Source organism: Hippichthys cyanospilos, chromosome 1 (assembly GCF_059441005.1).
Source record: "Hippichthys cyanospilos isolate Australia breed blue-spotted pipefish chromosome 1, RoL_Hcya_1.0, whole genome shotgun sequence".
Lineage (NCBI taxonomy): Eukaryota > Metazoa > Chordata > Actinopteri > Syngnathiformes > Syngnathidae > Hippichthys > Hippichthys cyanospilos.
In genome coordinates, this window is record NC_142369.1 from 18,935,406 (window position 1) to 18,960,550 (window position 25,145).

General features: G+C 41.0%; 1 protein-coding gene across 1 annotated transcript; it reads right to left on the bottom strand.

The window, feature by feature from the left end:
• Positions 1 to 1,497: 1,497 nt before the first annotated feature.
• On the bottom strand, positions 1,498 to 24,842 carry cspg4ba (chondroitin sulfate proteoglycan 4ba). The gene is made up of 10 exons (XM_088433677.1): positions 24,696 to 24,842; positions 19,298 to 19,461; positions 14,109 to 17,669; positions 13,536 to 14,009; positions 12,151 to 12,327; positions 8,334 to 8,532; positions 7,666 to 7,797; positions 6,516 to 6,688; positions 6,256 to 6,439; positions 1,498 to 5,504 (listed from the first exon to the last, which is right to left on the bottom strand). Exons 1-10 carry the CDS (start codon positions 24,787 to 24,789, stop codon positions 3,442 to 3,444), a joined length of 7,221 nt encoding a protein of 2,406 aa, XP_088289803.1. The 5' UTR covers positions 24,790 to 24,842; the 3' UTR covers positions 1,498 to 3,441.
• Between the last annotated feature and the right edge of the window lie 303 nt (positions 24,843 to 25,145).

Below are 25,145 nucleotides of genomic sequence, written 5' to 3' on the forward strand. Positions count from 1 at the left end.
GAAGAGCAGTACATGCATCAGCTACATGAATTTTAATAGTTATTTGTGGCAGTGATAAAAACTATGCGGCAGATCCAATTAAGCCATTTAGCACTGAATCCGTATTTTTTTCTTCCACATTCACCGCGCTCCAAACGCTTCCTGCCCTGAGCACTAACGTGTGAGATTCTGTATGTCTCTGCAGTATTTTACGCACCTTGATTGGCTCTTAGGAGCAAACGAAATAGCTTCTAATGGTGTATTTAAGAGGGCGTTGAGAAAGAGGCGCCTCTCAGGAAGTGAAATGGAGCAAGCGCGGAGGTTGGAGAAGTTCAATAAAGCATCAGTGTGAAACCTCATTAAAGCGAGTAAGCCAAAAGCACTCTGCGCCGTCTTGTCTTGGTGCGCGCCCGCAATTACCAACCCTTAAAATACAGTCACCACTTAGACGTATTGTACAAGAGGCACTTCTACTCAAAACAACAGAAGTGCGCCGCACTGACAGCTGTTTCAAATTCTCGATTGTGGCCTTGCTCATATGGATAGGTAATGAGGCAAACAATGTCTTGTCATGCAAACAAAAGGTCAAAATGTCAAACTTAGAAAAACGCACGCATAGATGGCCTGCTTTTCTGCTCTCCTTGCCTCTGTTTGGGTCATTTGGTTTTCCGCTCCTATTTAGTACAGAAGGAAATAGGTGTTTTTGTCCAAGGCTAGAACTTGTTAACATTCCGGTCCGTCCATTTAATCGAGGGCATACAACATTCGGCAACAACTATGATGCTGCGCTTGAAACTATTATCCTTGCCACCAAGCTGCCCGGCTGGTGAGAAAATTTTAAAACTAGCTGTGGTCGAAATAATCAAAGCTAGCTAACCACTGTTGTCAGTCACAACTATTTTTTGTGGTCTCATACCTTAACAAGTATACGGTATCTGTTGTCACGTTGGCCAGACATTTCGCCGCTTTGCAAAGCATCAGACGTGTAAGTCGAAAGTCCTGAAAATTGGTTGACCGGAAGACAACTTGTCAACAAACAAGCACTGTTGATGCAGTTGTAACAATGACCCGTCTGTCCAAATCCTAGCATGAAACAGGAAAGAACCACAATGAACTCTGAATGAGACAAGCAAAATAGAGGAGAATGAAAGTCATTTTCGGCATGAAGCGCAGTGAAGATTGTAAGGTATAAAACAGCCTCCAGTGACGAGACACACCAAGATAATCTAATAGTAGCCTTAGTGAGTACAAATGGGGTGTGCTGACCGAATAAGTGCCACGCAGTGGCAAATGGGGCATCATTAAATTGTCTTTGCGAACAATACATGCAAAAGTAACATGAGAAATAATGGTAATTGTAAAAGTATATGCTACTAACCTTTTATTTTAACGTCATTTTGGTACAAAGAGAAGAGATCCATGGCAGGCTGTAAAGTGCTTCTTGTAATGCGATTGACAATGACCCTAAATAACTGCAATTCAATGAGACATACTGAAGTCTGCTGGAGAGACAAGACAATCATTTAAAGTGGTTTATTAAAAACGAAGCATAAATAAAATATGGCATTGTACATCATGTCACTAACATCATTTCAAGATTATAATACTGTACATTGGGTAAAGGATCTAATCAGTTCAGTATAAAATATCATGCGTCCAGTGATTATTCAGTACCTTCAATTTACAGAAGCTTTTCTTTGAAAGCTTTTCCTAAAAATCCTTTTTTTTTTTCCCTGCTTAAGTGGACTCTGAATGAAGCCATGTTAAGGAGACCTTCCCATCATAACAAAAAGATGAGCGTTATACAGTGTGTTAACTTTAAAAATCGCATTTGTGTCTCCCACATGCTAGTAGAAATAATATCATACAACAAAATATGTGCAGTTCTTGACCAATTTTAACTTTTTAATCAGGCCTATGAACACAGCATTTCAGAGCATACCGCTTTCAACAAAAAAAAAATAAACATGGAAAATAATACCTGAGTTTAGAAAAAAAAAATGCTGTTTAGAATCATGTGCTGAGCCAGCATTTGCACCAATCTTAGAAATTCCCAATTTTCAGACAACAAACTACTTGGTTGCTATTTACCACATTGTCAGGTGGCCAAGACACCCCCCACCCCAACACACACACACACACACTCTCATGTCATTAGTGTCAGAACAACAGCACCATCTGGTGGTTTTAACAGTTGCAGCGGCGGCATTATTTAAAAAGTTGCAGTATGGCCCATCCATCCATTTTCTACCGCCACTTAGCCTTACCAAATTTGCCTGGTGCCTATTCTGGTGCCACTGTATTTGCGCAGTAGGCGGGGGATAATAACTGAAAACAGGATGTTAAAATTTCCCTCATAAAAATGGGTTCCAGGCTTCCAAGATGCATTAAACATTATCTCATAATGTGATAAGAGGCGGTGTGCCTTCCCCCTCAATTTTTTTTGTGTAAATAATATGACTTGTAGGCTACAAGACTGCAGTAGAAAATCAAATGATTTACATGAATTGACATAATCGTCTTATCTCTTCACTTGTCTCTCGTCACAATGGCAGACAAAATGGATATAAAAAAAAGTCGAAACACCCTTGTTCAACTACAAGGTTTTGATGATAAAAACAATTACACAAAAGTAATCATTGCATTTTTTTTTTACACAATTAATGTGAGTTATATCTTGTGTCAAACGGCTTTGAGCAACATACTGTACATAATGAATGCATAAGAAAGTACACCCTGTTAATAAAGGACATAGGGCATCGGAACTTACTAGAAACATTCAAAGTGATGTTAAGTAGAAGTGAGCACACACCTGCCACCATTTAATGTTTCTCCGGTAAACCAAGATAAAGCTCAGTTGTTCTCTTTTCCCTTACAGCACATGGATGTTGAGCTTCTAGGGGTCATCTACTGTACTTTGTACATGCGTCTGCAGTGTCATAAAATGAATGCAGGCACATGAAATGGCTGGATCATTAATTTTGTGAATATTCACACAGCAGAAGTGGAATATTGAACCCTGTCTACGACAGTTACTTTAAGGTTTTAAACAACAGCAGGACGGCATCATTGTCAGCGTGCACCCACTTCAAGTGGGCCAAATTGTGCATTCAACAAAAATGAGAAAGAAAGACAATAGGTTCTTGGTTTTATAAATGCAGCTTGGTGGATGTGAGTCATGCTATAAATGCAAATTTGCATTTCGTCGCTGTCCGAGGTTTTTTTTTTTTTTTTTTTTTTTAACTACGCTGGACTAATTTTCGCACAATATTACATCTTTTGTCAGAGCCGGGCAGAATGTTATCTGCTCTAGGCAGGCTTCAAAATAAGTGTGATGACCTTGACAAACTCATGATGGACAAAAAGTCTCAGGGAATCTTTCTAAATCAAAAACCTTATCTGCTTTCGAATAATTATCCTACCAAGACATTTGGACAGTTCCATGCATCCGGCTGCCTGCGCTCAAACCCAATACTGATTCCTCTGAAGAGAAGGAGTGGCAGTCTGGATCATTTGCGACAATGCAGCGGGAGAATCACGACTCCAAGAACTTACAAGAACGCTGGAATCAACAGTGTTATAATCGTGCAGTCGCTGGTTCCGTACCAGTAGGTGACTGAGAGCAGGGCTGCCGGTGCGGCTGGGGCTCAATGGGGTAACAGTGACACTAGGAACCGCGGCGCTCCTCTGGGCCAGGCCCAGGTACGACTGGCTGTCGGGAAGACCGGCAGGAGGGGGCTGCTGCGGGGTGTCGGTCCTCTGCTTCCGCCGTCGGTGGTGCCGAAGGAAAACAACCAGCACCACGAAAATGAACACGAGCAGCAGCAGAGCGAGCAGCGGTAAGATAACCAGAAGGGGGTTCGAGCTTTTTTGCGGGTAGGACTCCACGCGGACGGGTGTGTTCGCGAAGGGAAAACCATCAGTCCCTGTGGCCGGTTTAGCCAGAGTTGTGCTGAAAACGCTTGTTCGATTGGACTTCCCCCAGCGGTTGCGTCCTTTGAACCTCTGTTGGTTTTTGCTTGGCTGCTGGGTATAAATGACAGCTGTGGAGCGCGCCGGCGAACTGCTTGCATTTCTCAGAGGCCGGATTGTTGTCTGAGAGGGAGATGATGCGGTCGCCACAGGATTCTTTGTGGTCGGAACATCCGCGGGATCGTACGGCACAACCGTAAAACGGAACTCCCCTTTAGCAGGTTGGACGTTATCGGCTTTCAGTAAAAACACCAGCGAGTCATTTAACTCTTGGACTCCCGTCATATTGGCATTCATCTCCAGGGCTACTTTCTCTTGCGTGATATCGTGGAAAGTGAAAGACTCAACCGGTTCGGATTTCCGCCACTTTTTAGTCTTCGGCCGAACAACTTTGCCATAATTGGGGTGTGACACAATTTCAAACACAGGGTCGCAACTACAAATATCAGCCAGTTTGGAAGCATCAAGGGAAGCCGGGTTCAGTTTCACGACAATCCCAGTGGGTGCCTTCACACTTTTGCCAACCCGGATCAGCGGAGCGACAGTCACGTTCATCACTTGCGCGCTCAGATTGGCCTCGGAAGTGAAGGCCGTGAACTCAAAGCTGTCTTCAGCGGACGAGAGATCGGTCATATGGTAAGCTAGACGTCCCGTCCGTACGTCTTCCTGTTCAAACCGTGACACCTCTTGGTCGTCCAGCAGAAGTTTGCCAAACTTTGGAGGTCTTAAAATCTGGTAACGAATTGTTGTGTTCCTGCCATTAGTCTTGGCGCCAAGGTTGTCTTGAATCAGAAAAACTGCAGTGCTGCCTTGTTCCAGTGTCAACCCGGTGCGGTTAACCAGAGAGATGGTGATCTTTGTCACGTCTAGGTTGAAGAGTTTGTAAATGGGCTTATGATGGCCGTCCGTCACACTGAAGTAAAACACCCCTGAGGTCGGGCTCCCGTCATGGATAAAAAAAACACTTCCGTTATTGATCTGGGCTTGGGTGAAGGCCCCGACTGATTCGTTCAACCTTCCGCCAAGGGCTAGGTATCCGTTATTTGGCTTGCTAATCACGGAGAAGACAATATCATCAGGGGGATTGTCCAAGTCTTCCACGCTGAGGTTTTCCGGCTTAATGGCTACGGCATCTCCTTGTACCACAGTCAGACTTGGAGCCTTAGTCTTCAAAACAGGCGGTTGGTCATTCACAGCAGAGATGGTAATGTTGAAAAACTCCTCGATGACGTCAATGTCATCGACGGGCCTCCGAGCAGTTTTGCCCTTTGGGTTTACCCATGCGCTGAAGGCGAATGAATCGTGGCTTGTCTCCGAGTTGTCATGCTTGTAGGTAATGCCGTATTTGTTGACGATAAATTGAGAGAAGTTAGGTTTCTCCTTCGTGAGGTTTCTTTCGCCGATGACAATGACGCCGTGCTGCGGCAATGATGTCACCTGGAACCAGACTTCGTTGGCGCTCCGCTGAGGAGTTGGCAGCTTCGACATCAGGTTAGTGGCGTCGAGCTTGAACTTGTCGATAAGGACGCTCCCTCCTTCACTTACTTGAGCACCTGACAAAACAAACGCTACATTGTAAGTTTTGAAACGTAAAGTCTCTGTAAAGTTTACTAAAAGTGCTAAAAAACAAAAAAAATCCTGCTTAAATGTCAATTGTCAATCAAATACCAGCGCTAAAACCAACACAAACGGATGCTGCTTCATTTTGCATCTTCTGTATCTTTACATGTTTGCACCGCAAAAACATTTGGGCTAAAGCAACTGGTTAGTTCAAAGTGTCCTTCCGGGTGATTGCAAGGCATCTCTACGCCGCAACCTAGTGGTGCTTCAAAGTGGCCATGCCAAACAAAAAGCCCCCATCTACACCAGCAGTATTATAGTTGACAAAAACCAACAAATAAACTAAAACTAACCGTGGAAAAACGTTTTGTTAATGAATAAAGAAAAAAAGTGAAGATATCCGTTCAAAAGAAGAAAAGTCAGTCGTTTGACAATTATTGTTTACTTTGCTTCATAACACAATATCAATACTATACTTTATTAACTACTCACATCATATAAACATCTAAATTAAACAAAACATTAAAATCCTCGATCCAAAAGACTAATTAAAACTAATTCAAAGAAAAAAGTAAGTCGGAATGAAATAAAAACTAAACTTCTAAAAAAAAATGTAACCTGTCAATAATCTAGTACAGAGTCTTTGCACACGTTCTCGGCAATGAACTTCAAACATGTATAATGCATTTAGAAAGGTTTCTCGGAAATCACATTCCTGGGTTAAGTCGGGTAGGATGTTGTTACCTGTGTTTGCCAAAAGGACTGTGTTATGCTCAGGTCCTGTATTCTCATAGGAGATGTCAACCTTGAAAGTGAGACTCTCCAGAGAAGCAGGTGGGGATGTCACTGAGAAGGTAAGCGAGTCCGTGGCTTCCCAGCCCACAGACTCAATGGGGGTCTGGATGTACGCGATCTCTTTCCGATCCACCTGAAGGACAATCGAATGACATTGGTTGTTCTCAGAAGCTCGCAATCAATGAAAAGATGCCCTGCCCTCTACCAACCATATCTTGCGTGAACGTGGAAATGTCAACCGATACGTTTTCAGACAGCCTTCTCACCAGGCGCCCCAGTTTAGGATGTTGAATTACACTGAATGTAATTGTGCGGTTAGAAGTGTTGCTGACATCGTTGGTTACGACTTGCAAATCCTCAATTGAAATTGGTGTTGAAGATCCTGAACAAAGGGCATAGATTATTGCATAGATTTTCTCACAAATGATCATGAAAAAAATTGTTGCGTCGTCCATTGTATTCTGCTATCTAAAACCTTATTTGGGTGCATCAAGAGTTCTACTATTTTTTAAGACACATAATAATACATACCCGTGAGTTTTTATCAAAACAAAACAAACTCATTGAGACCCTTCTAGTACTTGCGCGGGGACGTGTAGGATGCATGCTAAAATATAAACAAATACAACACTGAAGGCAAGCAAATAAATAATTTTTCATGGGCATTCCATGATCCTTGTCTTTCTTATATTACGCTAAAGGCATTTTACAAAAACACTGTGAAGAAATTATGAGTCCATAATGAGGCATATGCAACCATTTAGTGAAGAGTGGATTTACCCAAAACCAAGCCAAGACATCTGAGAAGTGTGTGAAAAACGAAAACACATTCATCTCTGCATCATGAGAGCGATTCTTTCAATTTCTCACACCACGTCGTGCCCCTTTATTTGTCTGCAAAAGCTCGGATCCAGTTGGCAAACACTCTCTGCTTCCTCAGACAAGGCAGTGTAAAGCCCTTCAAATATCCACTCTGGTAAGCCCAGCAGAGCGTGCCATCTGGCTGTTTGCTATCCTTATAATATCCTCTTCCTCCAAACTTGCCACCCAGACGGCTGGAAATCCCCAAAAAGCTTGCAGACTGTCAGACTATTTTTAGCTCAACTGTATGAAAATAGCATTGCTACGATTAAGCGTTATTAATGGCCTCTCTGATTAATTAGGTTTTCATCTCACATCAGTTGGTAGTAAATCATTTAGGAGAAGACAAGCCAGTATGGATCGATGAGTGCACAGAAAGTAGAATACACTTGAAGGAGCCTACTTAGAAATAGCCTTTGCTTGGTCAGGAAAAGGACAGATGAATTAAACATAGAGGTATCGAGATGAGTTACCGTCTTACTTCATGGTTTGATTTACCTGGAAAGACCTTAAGGGGGCGATTTTGCGCCAAATTGAGGACCAAGGCCCTTGCGGTGATGCTAAAAATCTGACGGGGAGTAAAATTCACACCGTCGTTCACTTGGAAATTCAACCCTCCAGACATGGCACCTGGAAGAAATCAGATTCTGATATTAAACCCGAAATATTGAGCTTATTGTTTTCAAGCAGTAGAGGTTAAAGGGACAGTGTGTAAGATTTAGAGCGTTTTTCATAAAAAAGGAATACATTCAATGATTGTAAATTTCAAAAACTTGCAAATGAATGTGTTCTTAATGACCAACGGTATGTTTTAAATATAATCGTAGGTCTAGTTATCATTGCAAGAAATTGATGTAGGTATGGAAATGAATGCTTATTGTAGCTTTGGCAATTTATTTCTTTTTTCCAATGTTGAATGGTTTTGTTTTTAACTTCAGCCAGATTGTAGATTGCGCAACATGATATTTATGTTTACTTCCAGGACATAGATTTGCTCAAGTGAAACATTTCTGGCTGCAAACATGATTTTGTTGTCGAGGAGTTCTACTGTAAATGCAATTTGTATGATATGGGATGTGTTTACATTAAAAAGGCCTCTTAGGGGACGCAGGAGAAACAACAGCCACTTCCTGCTGCTTCACAGTTGACTAAGAAATGACTATTACCTTTATGCACAAACAGCAAATGTCCCTGGTCGATGTGGGCCTGAGTGAAGTTGAGCACGGCCTTCATGGGGGCACTCTTGAGGGCCAGGTGCCCATTGCTAGGTGGAGTCACCATGAAGTGGAGCTCCTCTGGCGGCGAGTCAAGGTCCTGTGCCCTCAAATCATCCACACTGATCTCTGTCACTGAGGACACCCAGACCTTCGCAGAGGGAAGGTAGACAAAGTGTTGGGAAAAAAAAGGCAGCCTTTAAAAAACAGGCTTAATCAGTTGATTATTTTCTCTAAGGACCCTAAATCTCAACAAAATAACCCAAAAATAAACATTTGAGGTTTACCATAAATGAAATGAGATTATGAGTTTAAATTCAACTACAGAAAAGGATGATATAGAAAAAAATTAACACTATCAAAAGATGACAAAACAGCTGCAATAACACAGCTGAAGGCCATTGGAGGCAGCTGTGTCCTTTACTTCATAACGACACACAATGGACGCGGAACGCTGCAAATGATTAGCTCCAAGGCGATTTTTACATGCCATTCTTTTCTTTCCTTCGGCCTTTTTCCATTGCACATCATCCTATGAAGCTAATCAGCTGTAAGAAAAAAGCCTTTCAGATAAAACACAAAAGGACAGCACGAATGACCAGTAAAAATGTACAACCCGATCCAAACACATATATTAAGCATATTTCAAAAGTGGTAGCATTTACTACAAAATGTATTTTTCAATAGTAATTTAAATTCAAAAAAGAAAAACATCAATAAGAATATAAATATACAATGCAAGTGTCAGCACTTCAAACTCCATCATAAAACCTCAGCGTCATAGATGATGTTCTGGCTGCACATGTTGTAATAAAAGATGATCTATAAAAATATCAAAGTCGGTCACTCATTATCGAGTCTTAATGTGTTATTCACACTTCTGTGTTGATATTTTCTTTTCACCAACCGATAAAAAAAATGTATATTAATTTTATACCCAATTTCAATATACGCAGCACTTCATTAGAAAAAGAGGATGCTGTAACTTTTAAATCACCTGTGACAATAGTTTGGTTTTCCAGTTAAAAAAAAAGATGGTAAAGTATTGGCAGATATGACTGAGACTGTTTGTAAGCATAGGTAAAAAAGGCCATAAAGTGCAGCCAACAGGAGATGTGTTTTGTTAAAATATTCGGAATGAGAAAGGATCGCAGAAGGAGCTGAATAAGCCTGGCTCCTCTTTTATATTTACATTTACACTCTAGATCATTCATTTAGTTGCAGTCTCCTCAGTAAAAGGAACAATGTTCGGAAAACAGGAAAATGTATGTTTTGGAATTAGTTTATATTATATTATTTTAGATTACAAATCTTGTCTTGTTTTGGTGGACTCCATCTCGTGAGAGAGCTCGTCTCACAGGATTTGTCTCGTCTCATTCCTACTAATAATGTATTATTGGTTAAAGCGGAGGCCACTAATTGGGAAATAGGGTATAATGTCTGTATGCCTTCAGACTGAGAAGACATTCGAGGACAGTGAAAATCCAAAAGCCTAATGATGAAGTGGAAGTTTAATTCCTCGGCCAAACTACTGAGCTGTGCAAAGAGTTGACAACAAATGATGAGCTTCTACTCGCTGTGCCAGAGCAGTTATTGCATAACTCTACCACGAACACAGGTCGTAATTCCCAGAGGCAGTTGTGCAGCGAAGATCAAAACTGTGACAGTACTTGGTCATTGTTGTTGCCGGTGTCAGTTATGGCTTGGTACAAGGAGCAATGTACAAAGCACGAAGGTGGTGTCACCTTCTTTTAAATAAGGGTGAATGCGAGGGCTCATCTTGTCCATCTGGCAAACGAGTGTCATGTGACTAAAATTGCTATGTTTTTTCACCCATTGTTTCCCGAAGCCTCTTTCCTTTCCGGGGTTTTATGACTTAGTGGAGATAGCAAGGTGTTGAAATTGTAGGCTTTGATTTAGTGGAGATGAGATGGTGTTCAAATGATAGGCTTTGTGCCAACGTGTCACTTGTTCTGTGAGTAAACTGATCTCACTGGAATAGAAGCACAGGGTCCTTTTTCAATTAGCACCTGTATGCCACCCACATGAGACCCTCAGACTTCAGAACGCCTCCGTATGTGCGTGCTAATTAGCACCCTCCCAGACGGAACGGCAGGCCACTCGGGCAGTCCCCCAGTTAACGGTAGTTGCAGCGGGGATCTGCCTGATTGGCAACGTCAGACACACCAGTTCAATTTGCAAACTGATGTCTAGATCACAGGTCAAAAATCAGGCTCTCCACAGGGTTCAAACAGGCCATCAAGCTTTAGTGGTCAATCTGACAGCAACCGTGTCAACACTTTTTCAACAATTTTCAGACAGATGACTCATTTCAATTGGGGGTTCGGTGGGACTGTGGTTAGCACATCCGCCTCACAGTTTCGATTCAAGTTCAAATCCACCTTGCTCCGGCCTTCCTGTGTGGAGTTCACATGTTCTCCCCGAGCCTGCATATATTCTCTCAGGCACTCCAGCTTCCTCCCACATTCTAAAAACATGCATGTCAGGTGAATTGGGCACTCTTAAGTTGTCTTTATGTGCGATTGAGTGCGTGATTTGTTGTTTTCCCTCATTGGGCCTTGCACTTGGTGGCCAACTAATACAGTTCAGGGTCCAATGCGCCTACTGCCAATAGACAGCTGGGATAGGCACCAGCCTGCCTGTGATCCTGATGAGGATATGCAGCTACACAAAATTGATGGATGGATAATTTCAACTTAATTTCGATATAAAAACATTTTTGATTGTTTAAAAGTAAATATTGTAACTTCTTGAAAAGGTGAACTGTGGGTTTATTTTCTGTAAACTGTAATCTTCAATATCGGTCAGAAACAAATTGTTCCCTATTTGTAGTGAATCTATTAAAAATATTCATTTCAACGTTAGTTGTTTTTGACAATAATGTAACGTTTTCATTTACATCTGTATATTGTATAGCTAGAGTTGCTAGAAGTATTTAGTTCCAGTTTGAACAAATATATAGATTGTAATTTGAAAGCAAACCTCCCTATTATTTAAAATGTTTTAAATTCCATTTCATTACCCTTGTCCAAACTTTGGGCAATTCACATTGAAGTACAAGAGAGACACCTTGTGGACAGTAATCAGGCACGATAGGTGATCATTGCATTTTAGATTCTAAAACATTGAGTGGTGTATGGTAGACGAAGGCCAAAAGCAATTCTGTCAGGTAGGTTATATGGACAGTATTTGAATACCAATGTGAAAAATGTACCCCCGGAAGTTAACATCCCCCTAGATATTAATAAATCACCATATTGAATCACCATGTTGCTTTATCTATTTGATGTAGTAATATAAGATATTTGTTAGTTTTTCTGTAGGGGCAATTATGTCCACTGACTTGAGTATGTGCTCTCTTTTTCATTTTTTTAATGAACAGTTGGTCAGTCCGGCCCTCGACTTGTCGTTAATTTTTTTCATTTTGTCCTCGTGTCGATTTGAATTTGACACCCCTGACTTAGTCTTGGTTGAACATATAAAAGGAGGATCTTTCATTTTGGAATGGTAGAGAAATCCAAAGTACACTGAGAAACCCCACATAAGCAAGGGGAGAACCTGCAAACGAGTCAAAAAGGCCTCAGCCAAGATTCAAACTTAGGACCTCTATGTAGCCCTATTGTTTGCTGTGTGTGCATGACTCATAAACTTGCAACAAAACACAAATAAAAAGTTTCTGGAAGTGAACAGAAAGTGTGGCGCTGGACGAACTGACAAAATAAAAAAAAAAACAGCAGTGGAAACTCACCCTGAGGACTCTGTTGGCGGTGATAACCGGGGGCTCGTCGTTGACAGCTAAAACTTGGATGAACAGCGTGCGAGCCTCACTCTGCTTCCTCAGGCCCGTGTCGTTGGCAACTATCGTGAAGTTGTCTGTTAAGGTTTCACTGTTGTCATGGACGTAGTAGATGAATTCATGCTCCACCTGGTTAAAATCATTAGGACAGAATATTTAGATAGCTGCAGATTTGCAGCCCTGTGACCTGCAACACTGTTGCTGTGATTAGAGTAAAATTATTATTTATTTATAAAATGCTAAAATAAAAACTAAAATGATCTGTAAGCTGTACTAATCAATAATCAAGCCTATGATGGTTAATTACTTAAAACAGATAACATGTTGCAGAAAATCAAAAAGCGAAGGTTGAGTTTTTAAAGAATTTTGAAACCAATATGTCTTCCAATTCAATTACCCTTAAGTCAACTTATATGCTCAAAATTATCCAAAAATAGTATTCCTTCCGTGTACTTGTAAATGCCTAGATCACTGGAAATGTAATATAAATGTATAAATAAAACAACCTAGAAAAAATTCTTTGCGCGTGCCAATACACTAGCACCATCTTAAGGCAAAGAAATAAACTGCATTCACAATGTCAACTGCTACAATTAATGATTAAAGGGATTAAGGGTGTTTTTTTTAATTAGTCTTCCCATAATATGCTTTGAATTCCATTAATATTATGCCTAATGGAGTCCGAATATGCATGTTGCAGTTTTTGAGGCATTTTTACCATATTGACACTATTCATTAAAAAAAAATTAAATGGATTTAGTAGCATTTTAGGGGGCTTGGAAAGGATTAGGTGACTTTCATGTAGTTAAAAAAAAAAAAAAAAAAGAGTCTCTAATTATGAAAAATACACATTACAAATTGACTTCGGGAACAAATTTCGTAAGTAGAGGTACTGTACCGCTGTATACAAATTGGCTATTTTGGTAAAACAATCTTCAATGATTTAGCCTATTTTCTATGTTATGGACAAACCCAGTAATCAAATAACAAAAAAAACCAAAAAGAGTTTTTTTTTTAATGTGCAATGTAATTTGAAAAAAGTGTCCTATTTTTTAGAAAAACAAAAGATGTTTAATCAAATTCCAAACAGCTTAATCAATTATTAAACTAATCATTAGTTGTAGCCTAGGTGGTCTAATCAGTAGTATACAATGTTTCAATAGCCGCAGCCAAATTAAACGCAATTTGTTCAGTTAATTCTTTGGATGCCGAATGCAGTGCTTTCCCAAAAATGTAAAGGTTACAGCCACATTAGAATGTAGATGTTCCACTACCACTATATATCTTTCATATTGAAACTTTGCAGTAGTTTAATGACTGTCTGGATAGTATCGTACCTGCCTCCTGCTGAATGATGTCAAGGGCACCCCAGGGTGTCGGGAATGCTCAATGTGGCCATGCCGTGGGGCCTCAGTCACATTAAACAAAAAGTTAATTCCAGCAAAGTGTCGATTGTTGACTTCAAGTACTTCCTTTGTGAGTGCTTTGTATCCACCCTCTTCCACTGTGAAATTGGAAACCTCAAGTGGGATGAGGCGGGGTATGATATCGATTGACATCCTAATGTCGCCTATGTTGGTCACACCATTGGTGGCCTCCAGGAAGAATGTGTCATTGACTTTGTTGGGCTCCACCTGCACGTACTGGACGGTTCCGCTGTTAATGTCCTTTTGGGTAAATGTCTTGACAGGAGACTCCTTGCTTCCGACGTAACGTTCGTCCGCTTCCGCAAAATGTCGGAGGAATCCATGATAGGGACCCGCCTTGACTTTGAACACAATCTCAGATGGCACATTGTCCTCATGTGTGACCTGTGTGTCGGGCAAAAAAACTCCCTGTGGTTACACTTTAGGCAAATACAAAGACAAGAAAAAAACAAAGTAAAAGCTGAAAACATCTCTCTCACTAACCTCAAGTTTCGCTTCGTCAATCTGGACTGGTTTTCCTTCCTCCACTAGAAGATTGTTGTGATGCTGCACAATGGGCGGTCTCTGATGACTTTCCAGGTAAACCTTCACATTGATCCTTGCCGCAAGGTGGAAGCCCTTAGCCGTTACTGTCAAGTTGAAATGGTCTGCCAGATGTTTGCTGTCATCATGTCGATAAGAGATTATTCCCTTCTTGAGGTCAGACAGCGTGAATGACTCTACCACAAGTTCGTCCCGGTAAAGTCTTCCATGCTTAGGCGCGTCATCCAGCTTGAACGTGACTTCACGGTCATCTCGGATATCCAGATTGGAAGTGACAGTAAAATTACTTGTGGAAAATTTAGCGAATTGACCCTTCTGCACCAGCAAACCAGTGTTATTGTCAACTTTTAAGAAAGGTTCCTGCGCACTGATATCTAAAAGACTGGACACAAAGTTTTTGCCGTCAGATACAAAGAGCACAAACCTGCCGAGGCTTACGCCTTTGTGAACGAACAAGACTTTTTTTTCTTCTAAATCTTTTTGCCGAAACTCAAATAGTCGATGACTTGTGTCATTCACCAGCACCAGATCTCCCATGGGAATTCCCCGACGGATGTAAATCAATTGGCCGTCATCGAAATCCAAGTCAGGATCATGGTAACGCAAATCTTCCACAGTGAGCAGCCTCTGCCCCTCCCTCACTACATGAAAGACTTTGTCAATGACTCGCACTGGTTTTTGATCATTAACAAGTTGAATGGATATGTTGAACATTCCTTCTTTGGAGCCAATTTCATCATCTCCGATGAAAGATTTGAAACCTTGGGCGGTAGAGGCAATAAAAGTGAACTCATCCTGACTTGTTTCACTGTCATCATGAACATACATGATGCGGTCCCCTAAGAGATCTTGATTGCTGAAGGTTAAAATGTTGTTATAGGTCGAGTTTGAATTAGACTGAGTAATACGAGCAAGCCGTCCATGTTTGGGACTACTTATCACAGTGTAGTACATATCCTGTGTAAGCAAGGTTTCTGCAAACAGCTCATTTTTTGTGATCAGCTTACTTGCCCCCTCTTGAAGAAACAGTCCAGCATTCCTGATGAAAACATTATTGACATCGGCTTTGATCGAAAACTGAAAGTCATAGTTTTGAGACTGAGCGTGTTTGGAAAACAGGTGAAACTTGAATCTGTCATGTGTGTCCTCGTGAGGCCTGTCAACTAGTTCATAGTGCACTTTTAGATCTGTGACATCTCTTTGACTAAAGGTTGAATTCTTTGTCAAGACGCTAGTGTCCAGTAGCAGTTTTCCTTTTTTTGGGGTGGTGAGAACCCGAAAATACAGATCCTCCTGAGGAATAACCACACCATTGGCTACAGCAAACAGATGCTCTGAGTCAAGTGTCACTTTCCTAACTTTATCCAAATCCATAATTATGTTCCTCAACAAAGTGTATCTCACCCATTTTACGGTGATAGGGAAAATGATTTCTGTGCTTGCCCTTGCAGCCACAATGACTTTACATTTAAAAGAATCACTGGCATGACTGGATGTCTGAATCTCGTGGTATGTGCTAACATACCTCAGACGTCCTTTTTCAAGTAGCCTTTGGGAAAACGTGTCAGTGGGCCTCCATTCGCCACTTGAGTGAAGTCTCTGGAGCTCTCCATACTGCGGCGGCTCAGTGACATCATAACGGATGTCGATCACTTGTTTGACAGCGTTGGTTTCCACAGACAATTGTTCCGAACTAATTGCGGCTATTTCTCCTTGATTGACATTAAGACCTGTGTTGTTAGCTATTTTATACTCAAGAGCTACTGCCATCACTCGTAAAACTACAGTGTTACTAACCTTCTCCCCATCACTGACTCTCAGCACTATCCTGGAGTTTCTAACCGCTGTGTGAACATAATACACTCGCAATTCCTCCAAGTCTGAGTGAGAGAATGAGGTCACTGCCGTTCCTGGGTTGTTCTCAATTTCCAAATAGCCTGCGTCGGCATTCAGGTTCCCAAGCACAGTAAAAACAAGATTACCATAGTCGCTGTCGATGTCTGTGGCCTTCAGAACTTCTGGAGTGAGTTGCTTTTTGGAGTTTTCCAATAAGACAAAAAGATTTCCTTCGGGGAGACTCAATTCAGGGGCATCATTGGTGGGTGTTACTGTTATGTTGAAGCGGTGCAGTTTGTTGGCCCTGAGATAATCTGGAACTTCTTTCCGACTGCTGGAAGCTATTGAAAACACGAAGAAGTCGTCCGGCTCTTCAGAGCCTCCGTGGATGTAGATTACCCGTTCATGCCAGAGGTCCAACATGCTGAAGGTATTCTGAGGCTGGTCCTGAGCAACATCAAGCCTGATCTGACCATGGGTTGGCTGCTCTTGGATTTGGAAGACAATTTGAGACTGACGAATCCCAAGCATCTTGAAATCCAAAAGTACCTTGATGTGTTTGGCCTCAAGAGATGCCCGGCCCCCTTCTTCAACTAGCAGGGGTTTTAGCTGCACAAAATTATAGCCGTACCGTCTGTCCAAACCCTTTGCGAGTGACGGCGTTGGCGTAACCAAGAAAAACAAAGACTCCGGGGCAACTGTTAGACTCATAGTGGTTGATGGCACTGGTTCTTTCTCAGGTTCACAGCCAACCGAGATATCCTTTGTGACAACTGCATTGGCAAGTCCAATCTTCACTGCGTTCACTTCAATATTCTTCATACATCCCTTGAAGGAGCCTCCACGCATTTGTTTTCCTGAAACAGACATCAACTCAACCTTTCTGACTTGTGATCTGGTGCTGTCATCAATGCCTCCAATAAAGATATAGCCTTTAAACTGGAGGCCCTTCGAGTGAGAACCAATACTGCTTTTCACCATTTCCCCATCGACAGTTAACTCCAGTGTTTTAGAATTTAAATGCATCTTGATGGCATGCCATTTCCTGTCATTGATAAAAGCAAGTGAACGAAGCTCCGTTTTGCTGCCACCTTTCCTAACAATAGCCACTAGCAAGCCTTCTTGGATCTCCAATGCCACAAAGTCTCCCTCTTTGGCAGAGTTGTACAGGACTATGCCCTCTCTGGCTGAAGTATGCACAACACACTCAAACGTGGCTTCCTGCTGTCCTTTCCAGGGGGGGAGAGAAACATAGGCCCTGGAACTAAAAAAGCTAATGGGGTCCTCTTCGGTGGCAAAAAACTGGGGACTACAACCTGGTGAGACCTCATGAACAGTCTTGAACCCAGTGTATGACCGGAGTGATGACAGCAAGTCATGTTCATTGAAGATGACGTCGTCCATGCAGCCTCGAAAGCCAATTAGGTCTCTGGGAAGGTAAAGTCTGTCAAGGCCAACTGAACCTCCGACATAGATACCATCTAAGATGTTGAGAACATGATGGGGGCCGGGGATCTTTGCACTTGTGTGAAAGTTTTTGTTTACTGTCAGAGTGACATTGTGCTTGAAATGGTTGACCTCCACCGAATGCCAGGCAAGGTCATTGAGCTGCATGCCTCTTTCGGATAGCAGTAGTTGCTCCCCGGATCCCAAGTCCAGTTTCAGCTAGGAAAAAGAAAGGCATAGTATGTAACAAGACACTCACACACAAATTATTTGAGGCCTCATGTTAAAGGAAGATACCTGTTGTTCTAACAGTGGAATTTGTCAAAGATTGCTAGCAGGAAGAGCATTATTATCTCTTTGCCCTGAGCCATACCCTGAGTGCATCATGTCACCTTCTCAAACTAATTCTGATGACATGCTTGTCAAGGCTTGCTGCTGAGTCCCTGCTAATCGAGTGCGGGCTTCCAGCGAGAGACGCTCAAGCCTGACTCACAATTGTTCACTTGTGCCAGTGAACACAACAATTATTTGGTGGTCTGAGCCTGTTGAAGGAAGAGTAGATGAGCAGGCCCTCCCAAATGCTCACTGACGGACAGCTATGAAAGTGTGATTCAGTCTGTGCTCTAACAACCGGAAGGCTGGTCCCCACAATCACTCGAGTTGAAGACCAATGCATTGAAATAACCCAATTATGGGTCAAAATAGGATCAACTCAATTATTGGGTCAATTAGCTCCAAGTTTCTTATTTATTGTAAAACAACCTGTACAACAATAACACACAGTTTGGTCAAACTGACCCAACCCACTATTGGGCCAGTCTCTTTTGACTGGTAATTGTGTTATTTTTAACTAACCCGAGTGTTTTTAGTGTGTACAGTGAGCTTTGGAACAATCCGAAAGGTACGCATGTATTTCGTTCCTAAATCCTTCCAGCATTACCCACATGGTTAAAAATAGTCCATAGTGGCATGATAGATGGAATTTACGTACTTCTAAATGTGATTGTTCAAATCAGAATTTGAGAAATATTTGGGTACAGCACTACTCTATAAGTAGGTACAACAAAGTAAAAAGTTGAACATTATTAGTAGTAACCTAAATTTTACACTTTTACAACAATTAAAACTCAACTTAAACATTGGTTTGATGTTAGGTTTATATAGTGTAGGCGTAATGATGGAAAACGTTTTACTATAGGAGGATTTTTTTTCTATGAAAAAACGTTTTCTACTCCTTCCTACGGTGATCTAAATCCCATCAAGTACCATTGCTTGTTTGCGTCTAAATGAACTGATAAAAATTGTCTATTCATGGTAAAAACTCTGGACTGAACACGTTAGCAGTCATGGGAATAATATAATCCTTTTATTTTGTTATTTTTTTATTTAATCTTGGTTTCAGGTATTTAAATTATGTTTGATGTTACGTTACGTTACGTTGCGTTGCGTTACATTGTCATTGTGTGCCTTATCCTCTATTGTGAATCTGGTGCAACATTAATTTAGCCTAAAGAAATAATAAACTGTTTATGATTCTAATAAAAGTGTTAATTGACAACGTTCATTCTGTTCAAAATAAAGACAATAGGTACAAAGATCCAAGAGCTCTCAATGCGTAGCTGTGACATGAAGGAACTGGTATGGCGCTAGCACTCAGCTGGCGTCACGCAGACTTGTCTGCTTGCGTTACCGGGTCGAGAGACTGACACTGTCAGTGGAGCTGGAGTCATCGCTTCGGGTTGGTCAGCGATGGGAGTGAGCACGACTTTTCGTGGCCATGCATGTGTGTTCATGCAATGTATGCTTGAGCACATATGCTCATGCATGGGGGCCATGGATGTACTCACCTGCAGGCGACCGCCGCTGAGCTCTAGCAGAAAGTAGACGCTATGGCCGGCGGCAAGAAACAGCAGGCCGTTGGTACTGGAAGTTCGGAAGCGAATGTGGAGCTTGTTATGGTCGGACGACTCTGTTGCCTTTAGCTGTACAAAGCCATCGCCATAAAAGGACGCTGGAGAAACACAGCGAAAAGGGCAGAGGCAAATATCTAAAAACTATAATATAATCTTAATCATAGTAAAAATATACTGTATATTTCTTAGATGTAACTTGCATCTGTTTTGCCGCCTTTTACATCAACCAGGAGCAAGTATTGTGGTCTTAATATAGCACAGATCTGACATTTAGATAGAAAAACACCAGGCTAATTAGCATTCTGGTTGTTCTTACAAGAGTAGTGCGCACGAACAAACACAAACACACATTTGCACAAATGCATGCACGCACATATGCACACACACACACACACACACACACACACACACAGTTCAGAACACATGACATTTCTTTCCAGAGGGTCTTAAAGTAACCTTAACTTAAACTTTTCTTGACGTTCATAAAGTTTTTGCCTGAATGATATTTAACATTATGCAGAGTTGCTTTTATGCACTAAAGGAAAACATGCTGACAGAGTACATCATAAATTTGCTTTACTATGCATCTCTGTTTTACCAGCTGTAATTTTTGTATCATTGTAATTCACACTGAAGCACAACAGCAGGACAGTCATAAATTGAAATAAGGTATTTCCTTTCAAAAGAAACACACCCCAGCTTTTGCATAGTATTCAGCTTGAAAGAAAGTGTCTTTTAAATTAATTTAGCTGGTGTTTGATTTTAAGAGCAGTGTACAACTGGAGGCTCTGAATAAGACAGGCAAGCTTAGACCCATCCTTCCCTGATGGAGACCTTCAACCTGAACATGAAAGGTTCCCATATCCCCATATTTTCTGAGGTCACAGGTTCCTGTAACAGCACACAAACAGTTCCAAATCCATCTGTTTCTTCTAGCTGACTTCCCTGCCATTTCACGTCAGCCTGTAATCTGGACTAATGTGCTCTGAAGTTGTCCCATCCAAGCCTTTATGCCCAGGCACCAGCAACATGCTTTTCAATCAGTCTCCACAGACAGAGTTCAAAGATCCACAAATATGTTTGCTTCGGTAAGCAAATACAGCACATATCTGTTTCACTGATGCGGACAAAAATAGATAATTTAGAAATTAATGACGCCAATGATTTATCTTTTTGTTCTTCAAGGCAAATAAAAGCAATATACCACTAAACCGTGTTAATCAACCCTACAGCCATTACGGTACACAATCGTCAACAGTGGATAATGCTCATATTTACAATGGGTCAATGATGCAAAAAATAGGCCACAAATTTAAAAAACAATGTGGAGAGTATGGCGAACCTTTGTATTAAAGCTGCTGCTAGGAAATTCCTCAGAATTTTTCAGAAATGTCAGTAAAGAAAATCACACAAATACGTAAAGGAGATGAGTAGATATGCCAGTCAACTGTTGCTCATGCAGAGAAGGTTTCATTTTTCAGCCTCGGTGGAAGAGTTTTCTCCACCGAGGGCATTCTAGTTTCTTCTGAATTGTTACTATTTTTGATGACATTTAATTAGCAGTTATTAACTGATTATTCTACTTTTAATCTCTCTGTCACTCAGCTGCAAATGATATTGTGGAATCACTTAATGAACCAAAATATATCGGAAATGTAATGCTTTGACACAAGCAGACAGAAAAAAAACATTAACCATTCATCACTCATCAAGTCCCAGAAAAAAAATGTATGACATGTTGCCCTTTTGCTGTACTGACAAGGATGGACGTGCACGCTCAGATGCATTTTGGTGTGATCACAATGACGGTTAATATGTCTGACTGAATGTCACGCTGGCTTAAAAACACAGGTCTCCCCTCAAAATGCACTTGGCTGTACAGAGCTGCATTCTTACAGAGTGGTAGAAAAACACGGTTTGTGTTGGCGGAGGCTTGTGTCAGCCGTTTTGCAACATAAACCCTTGAAACGGACATTTTGGGAGCGGCGGCAAATGAGAAAGGAGAAGGCAATAGCTACAAGTACGAAGAAGCATGTTCTGTCAGCTCAGCGCACAACAAAGCCTGTCTTTATTGTTAATTAGAGAGGCAAGACCAGAGCTTGTCACTGCTTGTGTGCCAGAGTTTATCCAACAAATCGGCGATGCAACTTGACTTAAGTGTCGCCGTTTGTTTGTCAAATCCCTACATGGGGAACAGGCCCCTTACAGAATACTCTAGTAATTTGTATGGGCACAAAAGGAAGCAAAGGGATGTCAATAACGCAAATCTTATAAGATCTGGAAGTGTAGCGAAACAAAAAGGTGCCAATAATGCGGACATAATGTAAGACGTCACAATGACGACACGGGCCATCAGCACATAGTACGAGACATCCTTTTTTTCCAGCATCAAAGTACTAACTCTGTGTGCGTGTTTCACTTTTTGCAACATTTTTCCTGGAAGTAGATAGACTCTAATTGCCATGGATGCCTAACAAAATTTCGAAAGCTTTAAAGCCTTTGCCATGCCAGTCACTGTGCGGATGGCAAACCTAGATAACTGTAGTAAAACGAGTCCGATACAACCAAAACTGGCAATACAGACTTGTGTTTTTCAAAAGATAATTTGTAGGTTTTTTTATTCTCACAGTTCGGCCAGTCAAACGACCTATAATGTGTGATTAATATACACACGTCTTTTTCCTGTCTCATAATACATTTTTTTCTTTTTCAATGTTTTCACTTATTTTTTACTCATTAATTAAAATTACAGCATTTTCACCTGATGGCAAAAAGTACACAATTCAGCTGCGCATCCACATTTTATGTTTTTACAGCCAATTCTTACCATATCTAGAGACACCACCAAGAAACAGACATTTTATCTTGAAATACATGAACAATCCAGTATTTCTGGAGGCCCTCTTTTTTATAGCATGCTAAACCAGTTGGCGCTACCACTGCCAAAACGGAAGTAGAGGAAAAGTGTGAGGCCACCAAGCGGGCATTTTACAGAGCCAAGGTAACTGTCAATTGTTATTTTTTCACTGAAAACAGATATCAGTGCATCTTCTACACCAGGATCTATGTATGGACTAATGAGTGCACCTCAAAGAACAAATTTCACTCTCTGCATCAAGCATTCAGTCAGTTAGTGACCTGAATATTGGCATTGTAAGATGGCTGCTGCTGACTTCACTTGTCGTTATGATGCGCAAGCGGCATTGTTAAAAAGAACATTTATATATAGCCTTCTGAGACCCAGCCTATTCATTTGTGCCCACTGTAGTGGACATTTGTTTTCGGTCCATATCTTCTTGACTCATTCAAGCTGCCCTACTGCGCAAGTCCTCATGTGCTCCATAGAGGAAATCCTAGTTTTTCCAATGGCACCTCATGTGTTTGGGTGGGATGCAGTTAACCTTGCTGTCTTGCTGAGACAAAATGGACACAGTGACCCAAGTCAATGCTTTGAACATAATGTGATAGGATTTTAGTTAAGGTAAGCAATTTTTAGTGGCACATGGTGTGTGTTTGCATGTGTTATTTTGAAAAGGTAGCTCTGCGATGCATTCAAATTAATACACAGCCCATTTTTAATGTTTTATATTTACTGTAAAACCTAGAAGTGTTTCCCATTCATATATTTACATAATTAACTAGTCCATTAGAGCAAATGTGACAGAGTGTGTTACAAATGGCCATAGGGAAAGAACTCAAGGATATACTCTGGAGCCGGCAAATTTTATTTTGAACAATCTATAGGATGACCATTGTCGCATAAAGTGTGTCCACTACTGTTGCTATTTTGAATGCACGATGGAGTGAGTGAGTCATAGTGAAATGTTTCCTGATTATCCCCACTAGCACAGTCGGAATGAGTGAAGCCCACTGAATTTATATGACACGTGCCCAAGATGAAATCAAGCAGATGAGCCTAATGAACACACAGATGAGAATAAACAATGTATATAGCCATAAAAATCACACACATGCACAGTCTTGTCCCTTAGGAGAGGGGGCTGAAGTCACTTGAGTGTGTTATTGTCATCACCAGACTTCTTCATGTGCAGTGATTGTGCTTTGCTGCACTGCTGTATTAAAGTTTCAAACCAATCATTTCATTGACACGTTACGCAGTTAAGGAAGTAAAATTTTAAGCAAAAAAAAAAAAAATTTGGTAAACCAATTCAACATACGAGCTGTATCAAAAATTAATTTAATACTCCCACCCCAAAATATATTTTAATTTAATTAAACAATATGCATTCAGGGAGCAAGATATAAGGACCCGAAAGGAACTGAAAAAGTAACAAGAGCCACCCATTCACATGTTACTCACACACTATAATATACTTTTGTACTTGTTCCTAATCAAAAGTAAGATTTGGTACAAACAATGTACTGTTCAACATACAGTACAAAAACAATGGTATATAATCCTAAAATTGTCATTTTGAACACTTTTGGAAAACAAGAAAAAATATACTTTATGCAGTTCTGATCATCTTTTCAATATTCTATAATACTGTACTTTGTTTGAAAACCTGAAAGTTTTGTTTTGCTTTTTAGTGGTGACCTGAACATACAAAACAAAATTCACACTCGGTTTACACCATGCAAAGGACAATTTCGATTCTTCGATGAAACTAACATGCGCGTTTTTGAAACTGAGAGAAATACAGATTAAAAAAAACATGCACGCAAACAAGTGCTGAACACGGCACTGAGATTCGGACACCGAACCTTTGTGAGGCAGACAGCGGAAACCATTAGTCCACTATGGTGCCAAACTTGCACGATTTTAGATTCAAACGCTATATGAACTGCGAAATTGTATTTGCAAAGAATGCTACGCCTAAGTTAAACTGAACTGTACATGTTATGAGTATTATATACATTGAAAACGAATACAGTACAGTCTTATTTTTGATGCGACTTTGACATTGAATGCCACAAAGTAGAATCATTTTTAGAATTTAATTTCTTTTTTTCTCTCTCTTTACAGCGCTCGGGTGGTATTGTACAGGTGTGCCCAATAAAATGAGCGGAAACTGGAGAAATCTAAAATCACGGTACTGCCCTGCAAGATTGACGACTTTACACTATAGTCGTTTATTGTGATCATTTCAAAATTATTATTAGCAATATGTCACTTGAAATGAGAGCTAGCACCAGCTAACACTACTTTTGACCTTTTTAGGCATTTGTTGGTACGGTCGGAGCCTCGACCCCTCTTGTCGCCTTTAAACAATGAATGAATGTACTGTAATCGGAAGCAAAAGAGTTGAAATGAAGAGAAGTTATACCCAGTTTGATTGTCGAATGTAGGAGTTTAAAAGTAGCAGTTTACCTCCTGACGCTAGCTCGAGCAGGAGCGACCACCAAAGCAGCCCGCAGAAGCCCAGCAGCAACTTCTTCGGGGCTCTTTTCCCAAAGGAGAACATCTTCCTTCATTAAGTCGACATTTCACCTGCTCGCACACGGCGTTGCTCTTTTTGCCCTTCTTCGGCGGATAGTCCGACACGGCTTCAAAGTTGGCTTGAGGTTCTGTGATAGAAACCTGCAGCAAAGAGCAGGTCGCCGAGCCCACCAAGCGCTGGCTCGAAACACACGACTGGAGAAACTCCGCCTGGTGCGCGCGCGCGCGAGCGATCACGAGAACGCGCCTTCCAAAATAACAGAGCATGTACACGTGCATTGGGGGATTTATTTTTGTATTTTATTTGTCGATGTCTTACTTTTAGAAGTAGCTTTTTATATAACAAGTTAACCATAGTAATAAAAGTAGAGAGAATTACTT